The sequence below is a fragment of the Cnephaeus nilssonii genome (assembly GCF_951640355.1).
Source record: "Cnephaeus nilssonii genome assembly, chromosome: 4".
Taxonomy (NCBI): Eukaryota; Metazoa; Chordata; class Mammalia; order Chiroptera; family Vespertilionidae; genus Cnephaeus; species Cnephaeus nilssonii.
The window spans coordinates 54,977,340-54,997,428 of record NC_137075.1 but is presented as its reverse complement, the minus strand read 5'-3'; the positions used below and the strand labels follow the sequence as shown (position 1 = coordinate 54,997,428).

Below are 20,089 nucleotides of genomic sequence, written 5' to 3'. Positions count from 1 at the left end.
ACAGTGGCTATCATTTTATGCTTAGATATTTTCCTACATAAAAGCTAACTTCTTGTTTTGGACCAGAGCCTGCCCTGTGTTATGGGCTACATGAATGAAAGGAAAGAGCCTTTCTATAAGGTACTTTTCTCTGGAGAAGTCTCAGGAAGAATTACTTTGTGGCACATCCCCGATGTTCCTGTATCCAAGTTTGATGGCTCTCCTGGAGGTAAGATGACTTTCCCATGTCTCCTGAGAACTAGTTTATAATTAATTCTGTGTTTTTCTAAGTTGAGTAATATGAATTACAAATAGGAAAAAATTTCTCATGTACTAGATGACAACATAAATCCCTTATAGATCTTACGCAGCTATACAGCCAATATAATACAAAATAACATTAATTTAACATGAGTGATATCTTATTGAAGTAAAATGAATGCTGGCAATAACAATATAGAGCAGCCTGCTACATCATATTCATATTTTTTATTTTGTCATGTCCATATGCTATACCCCCTTTTCAACCAATTCCTCTATTGGGATTATTACAGCTGCTTGGGAGAGGAAGCACATATGTAAACATGGGCACTAAAACATCTGACAATTTGAATGATTAGATGATTTCACATTTGCTTATTTTATTTTTTCTTAGAATAAAACACTGAAATCATCAACGTAAATGTTATTGTGGAGAACTTTCAAACTCCTGAGACAGTGTGTTCCAAATTGAGGAACCCCATTTTACTCTTTCCCATTTATTCCTAATCAGTTTGTCACCTCTGTGAATCTTTGTCTGGGGCACAGCTGAATCATGGTTCTTTATACTTGCATTTCCAAACACAAATTTCCGTTAGTAAATTATTTCATTGGTATCACTTTTAGTGTCCCTGTCCCAAATGTTTTCAAAATGGTTTATTTAGACCGAGATTAATAAGAAATGGGTCGAGAAATAGACTAAGAGCTTGGTGTAGTGTGTGGAAAAGTTTCTTACAAGCCAATTTTAAGAGTTAAAAAAGTATGCCATGCCCACTGCTGAGGCCACTTGATGGTGGCTCTAGGAATTTTCATGTCTGTTCTACTTACCGCAGCAGCATTAAATGTCCAGTCAACCTCCTTTGTAATGAGAGTCATAGACATTTATGACAACTCTTGGTGCTAGTCTAAGTTTTGGGGTCGAGGTTTTCACAGTCACTGTAGCATGGGGCCCATAAGGCCAAGGAGGCCAGTTCATAGCGAGATAGGTTGGCTTTAACTTGCCTTCTGCTGTCCTGGATGCCAAGCCTCTCTCACTTCCTGAGCCTATCCGAAGCCCAGTTCTCATGCTTGGGTTGTCAGCTACATAAAATGGTAACCAGCACTTTTGGTAGCCATAGATAGTTGCCTAGGGTTATGGTACAATTTTGAGATGTTCCTATCCTTGACATTAAAAGAATAAATTTCTTCCCTTTATCTCACACAACTAAAAAAAAACACACCAATTTTCTTTCTTAACATTGCTAAGGCAAGTGGAGAACTCATGAGATTGGTCTTACAGTTTACATCACTGCAGTAGTTCCTCAGTTCTGTTCAGTAGACCTAAGACTAAAATGAATGCATTCATACACATTTATTCTTCAAGGCTCCTCGAAGGACAGAAGACCAATAAAATTGCATTTTGAATGAAGACAGTGGATTCAGGAGAACTTTTATGCCTATAGCCCACTATTAGGATAGCAAAGGAGCCTCTACGTAACCCCCAAGGGATGGTGTCTTGATAATATTTTCCCAATCTATGCTGGCTATATAAACCACAATTTCCCTTCTTGTATGTTTTTCTTTTAGAGATACCAATAACTACCACCTGGACCCTTCAAGATAATTTTGATAAGCATCATATCATGTCACAAAGCATTATCGACTACTTCTCCGGGTTTAAAGACGGAGCTGGAACTGTGGTGGTCACTTCATCAGAGTATGTCCCAAGTCTTGATAAACTAGTATGTGGCTGTGAAGATGGAAACATTTTCATTACACAGGCTTTGAGTGCTGCCAAAGCAGGACTTCTGGAAGGAGGTTCTCTATTAAAAGGTCATTGAATTTTACTTAACCCTATTTATTTAATTTATCTAAGTTTCAACTTTAACAAATTGTACTAAGAAGATTGCTGAAGCTTAAAAAGTTTGCTGGCATTTGTTAATAAATTTGTTAACTTTAAAACATGTTTTAAAGTTAAAGTAATGTTTTTTTAAAAATTCAAACAGAAGATTATACATTGAGAAGTGTTTCTGTCCTTCCTTGATTTTCCTGTTTCCTTCACCAAAGGCAATAGCTAATGCATTTCTTTATACCTTTCTCAAAAAATTCTATGCATATATAAGCATATACAGCATAGCAATATGCATTTATTTAATTATTTTATACAAATGGAAACATATTATGCACACTTTACTGAAATGTTCTTAAACAAATCTCAATAAAATATTTTGGAGCACATTATTTATGAGCTCATTTTAAATGATTAATAATGATCAAATTTTAATTTTTAAAAATACCTTGTTCATGGATGTTTAAGTTTTTCTAAGCTTTGGCTACTGAAACAATGCAGAATTAACTGTCTTTGCACATATATGTGAGTATATCTATAGTATTAATTCCCAGAATTACTGAATCAACATTTGTGTGAATTTTTAATTTTGAAAATTTATCTAAAAATGTTGTCCAAAGAACATGCACCAATGTCGATGTGCATCCACTAACAGCTTATGCAAATGCCTTATTCCTCAAGTCTTAGCCAACTTTGTATGTTAGTAAATTTTTTAATATTTGCCAGTCAGTAGAAAAAGGTATCTTCCTGCTTTAATTTTTATTTCTTTATTAATGAAATCTAAATATGCTGTTCTACATCTTTGAGCATTGCATCAGGAAATACTTATTAAATAAAGATTTCTGTAGTAAGTTGTCTTAAGTAAAGGCAGGAAATGTAGGAGGTGATTGAGATTTGGAGATGTGTAGAAGAATTTGTATTCTATGTTTTATTCCACAGATCCTACTTGATTGCAAGGTCCTTAATGGTAAAGACCAAATCTCATTAAAAAAAAAAAGAAAGAAAAGAAAAACTTTTTACCTTGTCTACTAATGTTCTCAGCTTACTTTGGCTTCTTACTAACTTGTGACTCAGTAATTGACTGAAATAGAGCTGTGAATAGCAATGAACCGAACCGAGGAGAAGTAATGTCCTCTTATACAGCTCAATGGCTGCTGTTAAAGTTAGTGAAAAAGCTTAAGACCTTAGCAGTTTTTACCAGGGCTATTTTGTCTTACCCAGAAAATAAGCAGAAACCTGCATTTGACTAGTAGGTTTTATTTTCACTAACTCTCATTTTTTTTAAATCCTCATCCAAGGATTTTTTTTTTTAATTGATTTGGGGGAGGGGAGGAAGGGCGTGAAGAGAGAGAGAGAGAAACATCAAAGTGAGAAAGACACATGGATTGGTTGCCTCCCACTCATGCCCCAACTTGGGGCCTGGGGTAAAACCTGCAACCAAGTATATGCCCTTGACTGGAAATCGAACCCAGGACCCTTTTGTCTGTGGGCTAAGGCTCTAACCACTGAGAAAACCAGCCTAAGCACTAACTCTTAAAATGAATTAATATTTATCTTGGTTTGCACAGGGCAAACCTGTGAGGGCATACCTGATAGAATAGAAATAAACAGTGATTCTTTAAAGAAGTAATAATGACTCCTTGACACTCATTTTTAATTTGAATAAAGAGAGTTTGTGGTCTGTGGTCCTTTCCAAATTTTTTAGTTAGCTAATAAAAGAAGAAACAGTGTGGAGACTAGGTGTCAGTAGCCCCAAGTTCTAGTATAATTATGGTATAAAATACCATTTTCTACCAAGTGCCAGTATTAAGAAATTATGGCCTCTATCTTATTTATTTCACAACACAACAGTCTTGTGTGAAGATGTGCTGTTATTACCTCAGTTTTTTTTTTTTTTTTTTTTTTTTGGCACAAAATAACTTGTCCATGGAGACACATCTATTGAGTGATAGATCCAGAAAAGCAAAGTCATATTTGTTTAACAGAAAGCTATGCTATTAAACATTATGCTGTGCTTTTTCATTTGGATTCAAGTCACTTAACCTCTCTGAGCCTCAAATACTTTATCTGTAAAACTAAGATTTGGAAGTAGGTAATCTCTAATATCTTGGAAAGCAAAAATGCTCTGTGAAACTTTCTCTTTTATGCATTTGGTCATGCTAATTAAAAGTACAGCAGTAATGTTCTAAATTTTTTTTGTAGAGGCAAAACTTTCAAAATTGTTCACTCTTTTCGTACAGCATTTGCTATTTCTTGGCACTGGTGTTGGTAACTTGCTAATGTCCTTAAAGAATTAGTAGACTTTGAACAAGCAGCGTTAGTGCTTCACCAGTAATGATCTAGCTCAGGAGGAGGCACTTGCCTTTGAGATGGTCCAAGGATTGTTTAATAATTTTGTTAGCCAATTGCCTCACTTTTGTAGTTTTCTTACATTAAAAATTTATAAAAGACAATCTCAGGACTATTTCTTGAACAAAAATAACTTTTGTATTATTTGGTATTGGTTGTTTTTCAGACTCCCTTCCTTACAAAGTTCTCAAAGGCCATCACCAAAGTGTTATTTCATTACTTTACCCACATGGTCTCTCTTCAAAATTGGACCAAAGTTGGCTGGTGTCTGGGGACCAGGACTCTTGTGTTATCATGTGGGATATCTTTACTGAAGAAATTTTGCATAAATTCTTTTTGGAAGCTGGTCCAGTAACAAGTCTTTTGATGCCACCAGAGAACTTCAGAGTAAGTTCAGACAAATAGTAAAATATATCACATAAATTTAAAAGTTATTTAACATTAAAACTAGATGATTTTATGCGTTCCTTTCTAATCTTTTTATATGCATTTTATTATTACAGCTTAAACAAATAATTTGATTTTAAAGCAAAGGTTTTGTCAACTCTTACCTTCAGAAAAGCCAATTAATTCTAAAGTACTTACATTCTTGTCTGTTTTCTCCTAGTTTTTAATTTTTGATGGAGTAAAATTATAAAAGTGATGACAATGTAAAAAAATTCAAATATATAGGAATTTACAAATTAGAAATTTTTGCCTTCAACAATTTACTTTTATAATACTATTGATAGGTACATTTTCTTTTTCTTAAATAAATTTTTGTTTGTTCTTCCATCTTTTTAACAAATAATAAATGTTAACAAATTTATGAGCATCTACCTTGTGTGGGGCAAATGGAAATACTTTCAGGTATAATTTTATTATGCAATGAGATTTAAATTCCACAGATCTTATATATTTGTTAAACTCACACTTTGAGTTTCCTGAATTTTTAAGTTAGTTAATTGGCTTGTAAAAATTATTTCTTCATAGTAAGATTATAAAAAATCAGCTTTAAGCAAACTTGGACAAAACTTACACTGTGTTTTTGTAGTAGACATAAATAAAGCAATATTTCAGCAATACAAATAATTTAATAAAACAGTGAAATAAAGCTAACTGACTTAAAATAATAAACTTGCATGTGCTGATTTGGGATATCTGGCTATATCTTCTATTTCTGAGGTTCCCCTCCTTTATCTTTTTTTAAACTATTTTTTTTTCTCAGCTCCAGCATGGTAGTCCAAGTCAGTTCCACTCCTGACCCCTTTTACCTCTGCTTCCCTCAGAGATAAGTTAACTCTAAGGATCAGACCCATTCAAACCAAGTCAGATTAACAAGGGAGGTTACTGAAAGGACATAAGAGGCAATCGTTATACATACAATATGAAACACTACAGCAAGTCCCTAGTGGAACTTGAATTGAAATACAGAAACCAAGGTTACTCCTCAAGTCTCTGTACCTCAGAAGTCTAATTTTCTGTGATTGCTCATTCCTCTTGCTTCTCCCTATGCCTTCTTTTAACTTTACAATTCAAATGCCTGGAGAAAAGGTTCTTATTGGCCTAATGTTCACATCTGTATGTTTTTATCTGAAGTACATTGGGCTGTGCATTCTAGAGGCTGTGGGTTGTGCACATTCTCCAGGAGGTAATATTGGGGAGGCAATGCCATCTTCCCCATTCTCAATCCCAGGCTCTCCCCATCTATTCACCTGCCACTTTGTGATTTTTTCCCCTCAGGATTTCTGTAGTCTCCTCAAAAAGAACATGCTCCCCAATGCCCCATTGAATGTGGTCAATGATGGGCACTGGGAGATTTTCAAGGGATCCCAACTGATGCTTTAAACATAGCAGCTGAGACTCTGGCTAGTTGCCTTTGTGAAAGTGGGAACATCCATATAGCAAGGTGATTAGAAAAGAAACAGAAGGTAGAAAAGCCACTACCTGCTTTCCTCCTGCCCCACCCTAACTCACCCCACCCCACCCTACCCCACCTGCATTCATGATCTATTGTGTGAGTGGTGGGGAGGCACACACAGAGCTGCTATAAACTCCTCCCCGACTACCTTCAGCAGCACCAGCATGGACAGTGTTGGCCCTAAACTGTGCTGACTTTTTCCAAAGTATCTTAAGAATCTTTATCCTATGAGCCTATTTTTGGTCCTTGTGTCTTTGAGTCGGAACATTAATTGGGAACTATCTAATGTTGACTTCTTTTAAATTGTGTCTACACCGAGTTTCCTGTTTGGATTAGAATCTGTATAGTTCTGGGAACAGCACCAAATCACATTTTGAGGCTTTAAGTGGAAAATACCAGCTCATGATACCCTTGGGCCTAAGCTTGTATCTACAAATAGCTTCTTTTTGTGGCAACAAATTAGCTCTGGGGTTTATTTTACTCTGCATTATTTCCGATGTCTTGCCTCACACTGCCTGAATTTGCTGAGTGATGGTCAAGTCCTTCATTTATCTTACAAGTGGATCTGGCCTGGAATTCTCCTTTTTACTTGCATCTCTTGACCTTCCCGAGAGGGTATTGGGTTTAAAATCTACGTGGTGTCTGAAGCTCTCCTCTAGCGTGTTAGTTGAAGGGGTGCTGTAGAATGTCATTTTACAAATGGGGCTTTAATAAACATTTTACATTAGCAGGGGGAGGGCCTGAATCAATTTTAAAGGAAGCATTTGGCTGTTTACTTACAAAGGATGTTGCTTGTTTGCCCCCCCCCCCCCCTCACAGCTGAGGAGTAATCAGGTGGTTTTCTGTGTGTGCGGTGACCACTCCGTGGCCCTCCTCCACCTGGAGGAGAAGCGGTTCCTCTTCTGTGCCCGGAAGCACCTTTTCCCGGTGAAGGTGATAAAGTGGCACCCGGTGGAGAATTTTTTGATTGTTGGATGTGCAGATGACTCCGTTTACATCTGGGAGATTGAAACAGGTAAACTGACATTTTACCCCTTTTCATCCTTTACATTTTTATGCATCAAAACATTTGGCTAGGTGGAGAATTCCAGAGAATATGCTGTGGTCGCCTCTTTAACTTTTGGGTGGGCTGCGTTTGATGGCTTCAGGGGAAGGTGGGTGTGGAAAATAAAACACAATGTCCCACATCAGGTCCTGACCAATGATAATTAGCTGACAGGGCAGTGCACAGGAACAAGCCGGATATTTCTGGAAGCTATAAATAAAGGCATACGTTATCTACTTTAATTATTAACAAGAGAGAAATTTAGTGTCCTACCAGTCTCAGATTATCATTCAATTCTGCCTCCTTCAGCATACTCACCATCTCAGAAACGTTTTGAGTGAATTGATGACCAGTAACAATGGAATATTATTAATTACAAAATCTCCAAAAAGTTGAGTCAGGGAAACTGAAAATTGAGTGGCTCACCTGAACTTTTGATGTCTTAGCGAATGTATAGTTTGAACCTTCAATTTTTAAAAGAAAGTTTGGATATATAACTCGAGAGTAACACATCTCAGGCAAATGTTGGGAGCATATCAAATAAGGCAAGGTAATTAATAAATGAATCAGGGAGTACCCTGGAGAGTACATTTTACTGAAACCATTGCATGATATTTATTGATTAATCAGTGGTGGTTTTATGTCAGGTATTACTAACAGACTGGATAGTTTGTAATATTCTAGTTTAGAGCTGTACTTCACCAAAATAATTGCTACTTTCTTTACATTTGACTCTCGTGTGTTAATAATGATGGCTAATGTACTGGTTTACAATGGGTGCAACATAATCCACCTTATACTGTATGTGTACCTTGCTTCCTAGTTTGGACAGGATTTCATGCTTGTTTTCACATTAGATTGTCACAATTCTAGGAAAGAAAGGAAAGGTCTTATTCTCCATTTTATTGATGTGGGATTTGTAGCTCTGATGTATAAATGTGCAACCAATATAAGGGCCCTTGTTGTTTGCACAATATATACAAAATTAGGAGAGTTTTAGAGTTCTTACATAACCTATCAACTTGAGAGACAGTTAAGTATAATGGATAAAATAGATTATAAAGTCCAGGCCTGCCAACAGGGCCTGATAGCAAAGATCTATAAGACCTTGGCAAATGACTTGGCTTCTTCACATGTCGATTTTCTCATCTGTGCAGTGGGAGTCATAGTTCTGCCCTCCTGTTAGGATTAAGTGCAATGCTTGTAACAGTGCCTATAGGTGCTAAGCCCTTAGCAATAGTTAAATATTATTACTACTAGAGGCCCGGTGCACGAAATTCATGTGGGGAACAGGGGGGGTCCCTCAGCCTGGCCTGTGCCTCGTAGTCCAGGATGCCCTGGAGATCGGGCCTAAGCTGGGACTCATACATCCCTCTTGCAGTCCGGGGCTCTCGCAATCTAGGACCCCTTGTTCCTTACTGCCCGCCTGCTGCAGAGGCGGGAGAGGCTCATGCCACCTCTGCTGTGCTCACCAGCCCTGAGCCAGGCTTCTGGCTAGTGGGGGGGGGGGGGGGCGAGTGCCCCTCAACCAGAAGTTGGCTTACTGCTCCTTAGCACTGGCCCCATCCCCTGCCCACTGGTGTGGAGGAGGTGATCTGGAGCTGGGCTGGCCGGGGAGGGGCCGTGGGAGGTTGAGGCACCGGGGTTGCGCCCTGTCCTGCCTCTGCAGAGGCTCTGGGCCCATGCTGCGCCCATAACCCCCCCCCCGCCCCCGCCTCTGTGGAAGGCTTGGCACCTGGACCTGGACTGCACAGCCCCTTCTCCTGCTGCCTTTGCGGAAGGGGCAGCGCTGGGACCAGGCCTTGCCTTGGCCTCTCCAGCTGCACCAGGATAGGCGGCGGCATGGGCTGATCCCAGTGTCGCCTCTCCTGCCACCTCTGTGGAAGGGGCAGCGCCGGGACCAGGCCTGGGACCAGGCCTGTGCTGCAGCCTCTCCCACTGCCTCTGCGGAAAGGGGGTGCTGGGACCACCATGGCTGGCCTGGCAGTGCAGGCTCGCTGGCCCCACCCCCACCCACTGGTCATTCCGGAAGGATGTCCGGAAGGTCCTTCAGCTGTCCAGTCTAATTAGCATATTATGCTTTTATTATTATAGATTATTATTGTCATTAACATCATGAAAGAATGCGGCAAAATCTTGACTTCTGCTTGTGAAGTCTGAGTCTGTAGAACACATGCACTTATAAATATGTGCAGTTGCATTGTTTTCTGTTGTGAATTCTGCTAATAAAATATTTTTCCTAGAAAATGGAATCAAGCTACAATACAGAGACCTCTGGCCACTTACAAGTGTTTATGGTTCTGTTGCCCCATCATGATACCTTTTAGGCTATGCAACTTTTTTCTTAATTTATTTTTTGATGGGGTAGGCAGTAAAGGAGGGAAACCAAACCGCTAGTACTTCATATATCTATAGTAATAAAAACGTAATATGCTAATTAGACTGGACGTCCTTCTGGATGACCTTCCAGACGAAGCCAGGGCTGCAAGAGAAGCCCGGGCCCCAGGTGCCAGAGGGAAGCAGGTGCAGGCAGCCGGGGGAAGGAAGGCCTTGCACAAATTTCATGCATCAGGCCTCTAATGTATGTATGTGTGTGTGTGTATATATATATATATATATATATATATATATATATATATATGTATATATATATATATACATATATATATATATCCACATATACAAATATATTATTGTTGATAGTATTACAGATGTCTCCCATACCTCCCTTTAGCCCCCTCCTCCCAGCTCCTACCCACCCCTCCAGGTCTTCACTACCCTATTGCCCCTGTCCATGGGCTATGCATATAAGAATATAAGTTCTTTGGTTTATCTCTTCTCATGTCCCCACTAGTACTTCTTGAGACCATATTTATTCCCACATTGCATCTTACAAGTAATTTCATTATTTCTTTTTATACTCCAAAAATATAAACATTTGAAAATACAGAGAAACATAAAAAATAACCACCAAATAATCCTATCTCACTGCCTAAAGGTAGCTGCTATTAATATTTTGATATACTTTCTGTCAGACATCTTTCTATGTCAATAAAAAGATACCTGTATTGTGTTTAAGTCATGGTCCTGGCAGGAAACTGAATTCAACCCAGGTGGGTCAAATAAAGAGACTTTAATGAAAGGATTATTTTAGGGGTGTGGATAGGGATTAGGGAACAGACAAGTGAGGTCCCCAATACCCAGATACTGGCAGGATCAGGGAGTGCTTACTACCTCTAGGGCTAAAGTGAGAAGAGGAGAAAATGGTGTTGCTGGAGCCCAGGTTTGGCTGAAGCAAAGGAGGAGTGGTCACTTCCTGAAATGATGGAAGAGAAACAGCTCCCACCAGAGATGCAGGACTGAGATGAAGGGTTGGAAAAAATTCTCTTCTCTCTCCTTCTGAAATAACATCCATTAGCTGAATTCAACTGGAAGACAGAAGAGAAGGATGTTCAGTTCTAGGCATCAGCCAGCGGACAGAGAAGGGGAGGGAAAGATGGAGTGGATTGTCAAATGGACAATAATCATCAGAGTGGCCATTATGAATACATCATACTTTAACTAAGGAATCTCCTACAGTTTGTTATTTATATTGCTTTCTATAGAACTGTGTTAGCCTGGCCAGTGTGGCTCAGAGGTTGAGTGTTGACGAATGAACCAGGAGGTCCCGGTTCAATTCCTGCTCAGGGCACATGCCTGGGTTGCAGGCTCGATCCCCAGGAGGGGACATGTATTAGTAGGAGGCAGCTGATCAATTATTCTCTCTCATCACTGATGTTTCTATATCTCTCTCCCTCTCCCTTCCTCTATGAAATCAATAAAAAATATATTTTATTAAAAAAACTTTTAGAATTGTTATATCAAATAATATGCACACGTTTAGTGTGCATTGTCTAATATTAATAGTTAATTAATGTGCCATATTAACTTACAAAATATTTGTTTCAAATGAGACAGTGAAGCTGTTTATCTCTAGGTTATCTACATTAAGTTTATAAACAACTGTAACTCAACCTAAGATGGATCTTATTATAGGTGAAAATATTATTAATCATTGTATCAATGCCTTCCCATCTGAGATGTGCCTCTTCACTTTTTCAAAGCATCCTCTCATTGATGATCTCATCGTAGTCCCACAACACTCTGTGGAGGTGGCTGGCAGCCTAAATTTTCTTACCACACTCATTCCTTTTAAATAAGTTTACGTTATTCCTTTAATCTTGTGCCTGGTATTAATTTTGCTTTGGCTTCCCTTTAAACTCTGCAATTCCAATTTTGCTTAAAGTTTAATGATCTTTTTTTTCTTTCCCAAGCTGGATTTCAGGTAGCTATGATGCTTTCATCACGTTTATTGTACTTGATTTCTATTTCATCTTTTTCCTTAAAGGTGGACAAATCTAGGATCAGGAAACGTTTCCATTTATAGTGTCATAAACTGAGGGTGGAAATATCAGCTAAAGACCAAATACAGTTAGTCTGAAAAGAGTTTTGTCAGGGCATAGGATGCATTTGCTCATTGGTGTGCCTGGCACATAAATTAATTAAGTAAGTAAGTAATGAACATATGAACTAACTAACCCAAATATTCTTTGGTGTCAGTAGATTGAGTACAAATGAGTTCATCTTAACCTTGGCCAGTTGTGGTGGCTCATAGATCGTGGCTGCTCAAATGTAGGTATGTTCTTAGCTTTCTCCTCCACGTCTCCCCTGGAGTTCCTGGAGTTTGCAGAGCATATCTCACCTCAGGTGTAAGTCTGTGTGTTTTCTACTCTTGCCAGTGTTTCCTGCGCCTTTGCCTTTCAGTTTTGCTAAAAGGTCAATCTTAATTCTAATGGTATGTATGAACAGATCTGTTCTTTGCTCCTCTTTTCCAGCACTCTGCCTCCTCTATATACACGAGAGGAATACATTGACACTTAGGCATTTATCAGATCTTTCAGCACTAGAGCAACTTCAGAGCCCACAGAGAGGAAAACAGGAGGTGTCAGTGGATAAGGACTGGGGGAAACGGGCCTAGAAAGAAAAGGCGGGGGGCAGGGGGAGGGAGCGGCTTGAAGCCAAAGTAAGGAAGTCAGTAATTCTCAACTGTGCCAACAGTCTGCTTTGGTGAAAAGTTGAGAGAGACTGAGTATAGGTCATTCCCTGTGCCACCTTCTCCTAGGTGTTGAGAATGGGCTATAAAACGTCTTCAGTTTTTCACAAACACTATACAATAGTCTATTCCTGCTTTATTCATGAAACTCTTTGGTAGAATATACAAGCATATTCTAGAGCCACTTACCCTCCTGTCCATTTTATATTGAATCACAAGAGGTGTTTCTTTCTGTGACAGGTGGCATGGTCAGGTGCATGCCGGGGTGAGGTTCAGGATCGTAGACTGGCATGTCATCTCAGGGAAGAAGTAAGCAACCGAATAGAGGACTCTTTATGTCACAGTGAAGGCCCTCATCTTTTGGCTCTAAAAATGCAGTGCTGCCAGGTTGGGAGTGACGATAACATCCAGTTTTGCTTATTGATTTGCCGGATGTCCCATGATGGTTAGGCCTGATTAGGAAGGGGAAAAATTGGAGATGTCATTTAGACTCATCTTTCAGCTCCCACAGTGTGTTTGGCACCGACAACTCTGGGCAGCTTTGTGGCCCTCATTGCTGTGAGGCACAATAGGGATAATGTAATACTGATCCTCCCCTGCCCCCTCTAAAATGCACACCAGAAATAAGTCTCAGCTCTGTGCTTATTGTTCCTTTAAAATTAGATAATTCCAAGGACTTTTCTGTTCACAGTAATGGATTCACAAGCAGAAAACTTGTGTAATGAATTTCTTGTATGTTACTAATATAACATTAATATGATGGAAGGTCTCCTGTTAAGCTTATGGTTTACATTGTAAAGTATGCCATATTAAGCAACTGGATTTTTTTGTGTGGGAAAATGAAACCTGACTTGCTTGAAAATAAAACAACTCCTAAGAAGATAGATCAGAAAAACTTGTTGTAAAGGGCTGGATAATTTCAACTCTGTGGGCCATATGATGATCTCTGATGCAACTGCTGAACACTGCCCTTGTAGCACAAGAAAAGCCATAGACAATCCATGAAGAAGTGGGCAAGGCTGTGTTCCATTAAATCTTTATTTACAAAAGCAGGCAGCAGGCTGGATTTGGCCTGCAGATGTAGTTTGTAGACCTTTAAGACTGATGATAGTTCTTTTTAAAGATCATTATTTTTATAATAGCTTATTCTAAAGCAGTATATAGTTTTTAATTTATTATACTTCACTGACTATATGCTTATACCCATTTTGTTAGTGAGAAAGTGGAACAGAGAGAGATTGAGCCTGAAGGTTCCCAGGTTAGGTGCTGGGCACCTGTCCTAGAAGGTTCATCTCTCTCTTTCATTCTCGTGTGTTCTCCACTGTACCATACAACAGAAACACTTTGCAAGTGGAGGTCAGCTTTGTGAGACTGTTAAGCACGGAATTGGGTAAGAAAAGCTCTGAGAAGAAATGGCTGCCAGGAAGCCTGCTGCCTGCTCTCCTGTAGGAGATGATCTCTGTCTATCTCTCAGCACTCGGCTCTCCATTGACACACAGTTCTAACAGCTCTGGTCATCTGATTTCCCAGGTCACAGACTGGAAACAGCAAATCACAAGCGGGGAGGCTGTTAGTGGCAGGCACTCTGATAGCAGAAGCGACAGCTGACGGGAAGGGAGGAGAGGCAACACTGTCTCACTGCTCAGGGCCGTCTTTCCTGTTCTCACGGGAGGACAGTCACCAAACCAAAGCTGGAATTGTTTCCGCTGCTCAGGAAGCTCTTAGCGATGCCTGCACAGGTTCTAGGCAGCCTCCAGTCCAGGTCCCATGACGCCTGCTGGAAATCTGGGCTTTCTCCTTATTGGGCATTTCTGGCTTCAGTAGGCACATTTAAATGTATTCATCATATCCATGGTGGATTGCAGACCTAAGGCGATATCAGAAGCAGCCTGGGACCTGGAGGTCAGGGACACTGAAGTCTTTGGCCAGTGAGAACGTAGAACTTAGGGTGAATGTGAACCTATTTTTGTTCATTTTTTTCCTGTTCTTGCTCAGGTAATGGGAACCATGTGATTCGAGCAGGAAGCTTTACTCCTGTAGCATGACTTGGGGACCCAGCCTCTGCCTATGATGTGGTTCTGTGGGAGAACACATTCTGTGTTTTAGAACAACCATCTTATGAACAGGCCACTGGAATAAAACCTATGTATATGCAGCTGAGGAAGTAATAAAGCAGATAATACATTTTAGAGTTATTTTCACCACAAAGGTTAAATTTTCTTTCTTAATTTATTTTTCTTAGTAAAATTATTAGCAGTTAGCTAGAAAATTAGTCAATCCACTATGACTCATTGAAATGAAACATTTGTTCTTCTGTGGTTTCAAAGTACACAGTCTTCAAAAGACAATTAAAAAATAAAACCACATACATATATATGTATATGACATATGGTTACTCTAATAAAAAAGAAACCAGAGCAACAACAAAAAATAGATAAATGGGCCTTCATAAAAATTAAAAACTTTGTGCATCAAAGGACATTATCAAGAATATGAAAAGACAGCCTATAGAATGGGGGAATTTACTTGCAAATCACATATCTGATAAAGGTTTAATATTCAGAATATATAAAGAACACTTAAAACACAACAAAAAAAACAAATAGCCCAATTTTAAAAAGGACAAAGGACTCGAATAGATATTTGTTCAAAAAAGATTTGCAAATGGCCAAGGAGCACACAAAAAGATTATCAATATTATTGGCCAGGAGAGAAATGTAAATCAAAATCACATTGTGATACCACTCCACATTCACTAAGATGCTTATAATAAAAAAAAAGGAACATAAGTTTTGCCAAGGATGTGGAGAAATAGGAACCCTTTTATATTACTGATGAGAATATAAAATTGTGTATTGTACAAAACAGTTCTGCAGTTCCTCAAACTTAAACAAAGAATTACTGCATGAATGAGCAAGTTCACTTCTAGCATAGGTCCAGAGAAAAGAAAATATGTCAACACAGAGTATGTATAGTCACAGTAGCATTATTTATAATAGTCCAAAGGTGAAAACAATCCAAATGTCCACCAATGAATGAATGGATAAACAAATTGTGGTATTTACTTATAATGCAGTATTATTCCAGCCTAAAAAGGAATGAAGTACTGATACATGCTACAACTTGGATGAACCTTGAATGTAGTATGTTAAGCAAAAGAAGCCAGACATACAAGATCGCATACTGTATGATTTTTTTAAAATATAAAATATCCAGAATAAGCAAATTCATAGAGATAGAAAGCAGATTAGTGGTCGCCTGGAAATGAGGGGAGGAGAGAATAGGGAGTGATTACTTAATGGGTATAGACGGATCTTTAGGGGAGATAAAAAAAAGTTTTGAAACTAGAGTTGTTGGTTGCACAATTGTGAATGCACTAAATGCTAATGAATTGTATACCTTGAAATAGTTCACTGTACATTATGTCAATTTCACCTCAATACAGATAATATAAAGTATTTTTAAAAGCAATTTCTATTGCTGTCAATATTTGTTGGTTATCCTTATTAACAGTGAGTATATAACAGTTAGTAAAAATACTTTCAGTGTTTTTTCCTTTTACATATTAATCTATACAGAAGCATGCTTATATTTCTTTTTATATTACACGTCTTTTGTAAGGGTTATCCAATTATCAGTTCATTATTTTCATTATTAATGTAACACCCTGGGAGGTGTAATGAGAGGTTTTAGAAAGCCATTTCCTTCCACTGGCTCCACAATCTGCAAGGCCCTATTTACGGGTTTGAGAAGCCTAAGAGAAATTACGTATTGCTGTCCCTTTTGAATGTAGGGAACACTTTACAGCAGCATTAGCAACCCCTGTGACATCACCAATAGACATCACAGATATTTTCATATCACTTTACAGTTGTCAACAATATCTCCAAGTTTTATATTGTTTACTGCCATAAACTTTTAGGCACACCTCTAGCTCTTGTTACTTAATACATTAATAAAAAAAGTTTGTTTTTTTAAAGTATTTTGATGATTGTATTTCAATATAATTGCTATCCTTCATTAGCATATGTGTTTTATTAGCAACATTTTAATCCAATATTGTAAAAAAGGGTTCATTGGTTTCCCAAACTGCTGAAGGGGTAGGTTCATGGCATGGGAGAGGTTAGGAATTCCATTAGTCTAAAAATTTTTTTAAAAAGTATGCATCAAAATTACTCAATGGTAGTACAGTTAGGGAATATAAGTAGATATCTGCCTTTTTTAATACCAGAGAAAAAATCTATAATAATAAAAGCATAATATGCTAATTAGATTGGACAGCCAAACGACCTTCCAGACATCATTCCGGACGTCCTTTTGGACGAAGCCACCACAGAGGGGGCTGAGGCAGAGGTAGTTAGAGGTGATCAGGCAGGCAGGTGAGCAGATGGGGTGACCAGGCAGGCAGGCGAGCAGTTAGGGGCATCTGTAGGCAGTTGAGCAGTTAGGGGCGATCAGCAGGCAGGCAAGCAGTTATGGGCAATCAGGCAGGCAGGCAGAGTGGTTAGGGGCAATCAGGCAGGCAGACAGAGTGGTTAGGGGCGATGAGGCAGGCAGGCAGAGTGGTTAGGAGCCAGCAGTCCTGGATTGCGAGAGGGATGTCTGACTGCCAGTTTAAGCCCGATCCCACAGGTCCTAAACCTGCAATTGGACATCCCCTGAGGGGTTCCCAATTGTGAGAGGGTGCAGGCCGGGCTGAGGAACACCCCCACCTCATGCACCGGGTCTCTAGTACAATAATAAAGAGTTTAACCTTATTTTCAACCAAATTAAATAAATTCAACAATTAACACTGGATCACTGAAGAAAGGCATATAAGTCTTACTGTATAACTTTAAAAATTTCAATATAAAGTTTTGGTAGACAACTTTACATGCATGTGTGTTCACCCATGTGTGTGCGTGCACACAGAACAGGACCACATTATCCCCCAAATCCCCTCCTGCCCCCAACACAGTAGTCTTCCATAACTCCACCTAATGAACATGGACCTCCTCTTTGGAGAAACTATATAAATGTTAATTTGATCTTATAATTTTACAAACTTTTCAAAGTGAGGAAATTCCAAGGATGTAGAAAAATCCAAGAGAATAAAAGATCTGCATGGGGTAGTTTCTGCTGTGCTCTTTAAAATCCAGATGTCACACTGAAAGGCCATTAACAAAAGAAGCACAAGTAATTTTCTTTTCCCAAACGTGAATTTGCTTCTTTCTCAGTTCTTATTAGTCTAAACATCTGAACAATTATCGGCATTATATTATAGAACTATACTTTCATTGTTTTTAGATACCCCAGACTCATTTTCAAAATTCTACATTATGTGATTTATTTTTATCTGTTAAAACACATATAGTGTGTGTGTGTGTGTGTGTGTGTGTGTGTGTGTGTGTGTGTGTGTGTGTGTGTATTTTAATTAAGGAATTAATCTCTGGCATCTTAATATATATTAGGCATATTATTGGGGTATTTCTAGGGTGTCTTTGGAACATTTTGTATGCTCAGAAACAAATATCAGTATAATCTCATTCTGATGATACAATAATCATTTTCTGCTCTTAAAATTACTTTTGACAATTAAGTTGCATCCTTTGCTGCTGCCTTTGTTCTTTCCTGTTCAGTTGCTATCTTCCTGGGTTTTACTTTAGTAAAGAAAACATTTTCGCTGATTCCTGCAGCTGATGACACTTTTGGATCCAGTGTTGGCTGGATTTGCTTGTTACATATCTGCATTTAGTGATCTCTGGGGCTTACATTACAGCAGAAGAAAGAGAAACAGGTCAGGATGGCTGCTCTGTGGCTCCTCCTTACTTTGCCGCCCCCCTCCCCCCGCCACACACAAACATTTTATAGGGACATTTGGAACGTTAGTGGGTTTCACAGCTGCCATGTTTGGCAAAATAAACCCAAAGGAGCCATCTGCCCCTCCCCATGCTGCCTCCTTTTAATTCCCTAGCAACTTCCCAGTAGCCAGCTGCCACAGAAATTATTGGAAAAGCAAGACTCAGTGGACTGTAATGATTGTTATTCTCTGGGAAAGCAGATTCTTTGATTTGGCTGCGAGATAAAGGATATTGGATGCCCATGATTCATTCAAGTGTATCAATAATATCCAACTTGTACCTTTAACTTACTTGTTAGGATTCAATGGGAACGATCTTTTGTGTTTCTAGGGACGAATCAGGTGAAAACAAACCCAAAGGTCAAGTTCTAGGCTTGGGAGTGGTGAGCAGAGAATTTGACTGTGGGAATGGTATCAGATTTTATCTTGAGTGCTACCAGGAATGTCAGTTGCTAATCTCAGCCTTGTCAAAAAGTCCTCAGCATGGACTGACCTGCTATCTTCCCCATCTTTTTCACATTCAGTGTAAGTAGATTCCATTCCACTCTAGACTCATACACTGGGAAGACAAGGGCTTGTTTCGGCCACCAGGAAGCATCAGAGTGCCAGAAGCTCCCCTGAGGGACACAGGGTATCACCTGAGAGTCAGTTCAGTAGTTGAACAGACACCAAGTTGTCTTTGTAAATTTAGTTAAATGAATAGTAATTTATCCCAATAGATCAAAATTAAGAACATTTATGTCTTGAGATGCCAAGAAAAAAACTGGAATAAGATTTGACAAGACAATTTACTTTGAATTCATGATTTACACTAGATTCACACTTCCTAAGTGTTCACAGTTTCTCTTTCTTCCAGAAGCATCAACTGTAAGTCTAGTTTTAAAATCCTATTGTTATATATTTCTAATACTGTTGTCTTTATTTCTTATAACCATGTTGTTTTCCCAAGACTGGTAGGCTGGCAAAGCTATCCCTCATCAATGATTTTATAAGTTGTGCTTTTGTTAAAGCATTGGAAATAAAAGAATATTTAGTACATTATAGTCTACTCATAAGTGACATAGACAAAGCCATCAGAAAAATTAGGGGTATGGAATTAGATGATTTAGTTTACCTAAGTCATCTAATAGCTATAAGGGGAGGTCAAATGCAAGAGCGGATATCCTGTATTCTGCAAAACCAAACATTCTACCAACTTATCTCAGAGAATATCTTTTTCATTAGCTGTGGCCTCATGGCTACCAATTATTTTTAATACATGTCTACATTTTTAGCCCTAATTTAAAACCTAAAAAGCTTTTTTTTTCTTTTTTCCCCTCTTTATTTTAGTTTGTAGTAAAGCAACAAAACTGAACCTCACACGAATCCATTTACTTCACCATGTCTAATTATTCTTTTCGTTTGTTGCTGCAGATATATGACATGTTTGATTAGTGTCAGCTCTCCTAGGCCCTGCTATAGCTGTTAAAAATATGTGCATTGTCTTATATCTCCAAAATCTGAAAAATCATGAATTCTAAAACCCTATGGTCTGAGATGTTTTGGGTATGGGATTGTGGGCTTTGATTATCTTTCTTTGTTATCCTCCCCAAAGTAATTGATAGTTTTCTACAAAATACCATCTCTACTCCATGTCTTTATTTTCTTGCCTCCCATTTATTTCACACATTGTAATCTGGCATCTCCCTACACTATTCCAATGAAACTGTTCTTTTTTTGATGTTTTCTCACTTCCAAGTTCAGTAGTCATTCTCTGGGTTCCAAGTACTTGACTTGTCTGAATTTACCTCTCTTTTCTG

The 20,089-nt window shown here is 38.7% G+C and overlaps 1 protein-coding gene across 2 annotated transcripts in view; it reads left to right on the top strand.

Annotated features, from left to right (window-relative positions):
* The window catches only part of WDR72 (WD repeat domain 72), a 212,207-nt gene that overhangs the window by 44,682 nt on the left and 147,436 nt on the right, over window positions 1–20,089 (top strand). For both annotated transcript variants that reach the window (XM_079769751.1, XM_079769750.1), the window contains exons 10-13: window positions 67–208; window positions 1,804–2,049; window positions 4,581–4,801; window positions 7,134–7,329. In XM_079769751.1, coding sequence (XP_079625877.1) covers window positions 67–208; window positions 1,804–2,049; window positions 4,581–4,801; window positions 7,134–7,329 — 805 coding nt within the window. The remainder of the gene's footprint in view (window positions 1–66; window positions 209–1,803; window positions 2,050–4,580; window positions 4,802–7,133; window positions 7,330–20,089) is intronic.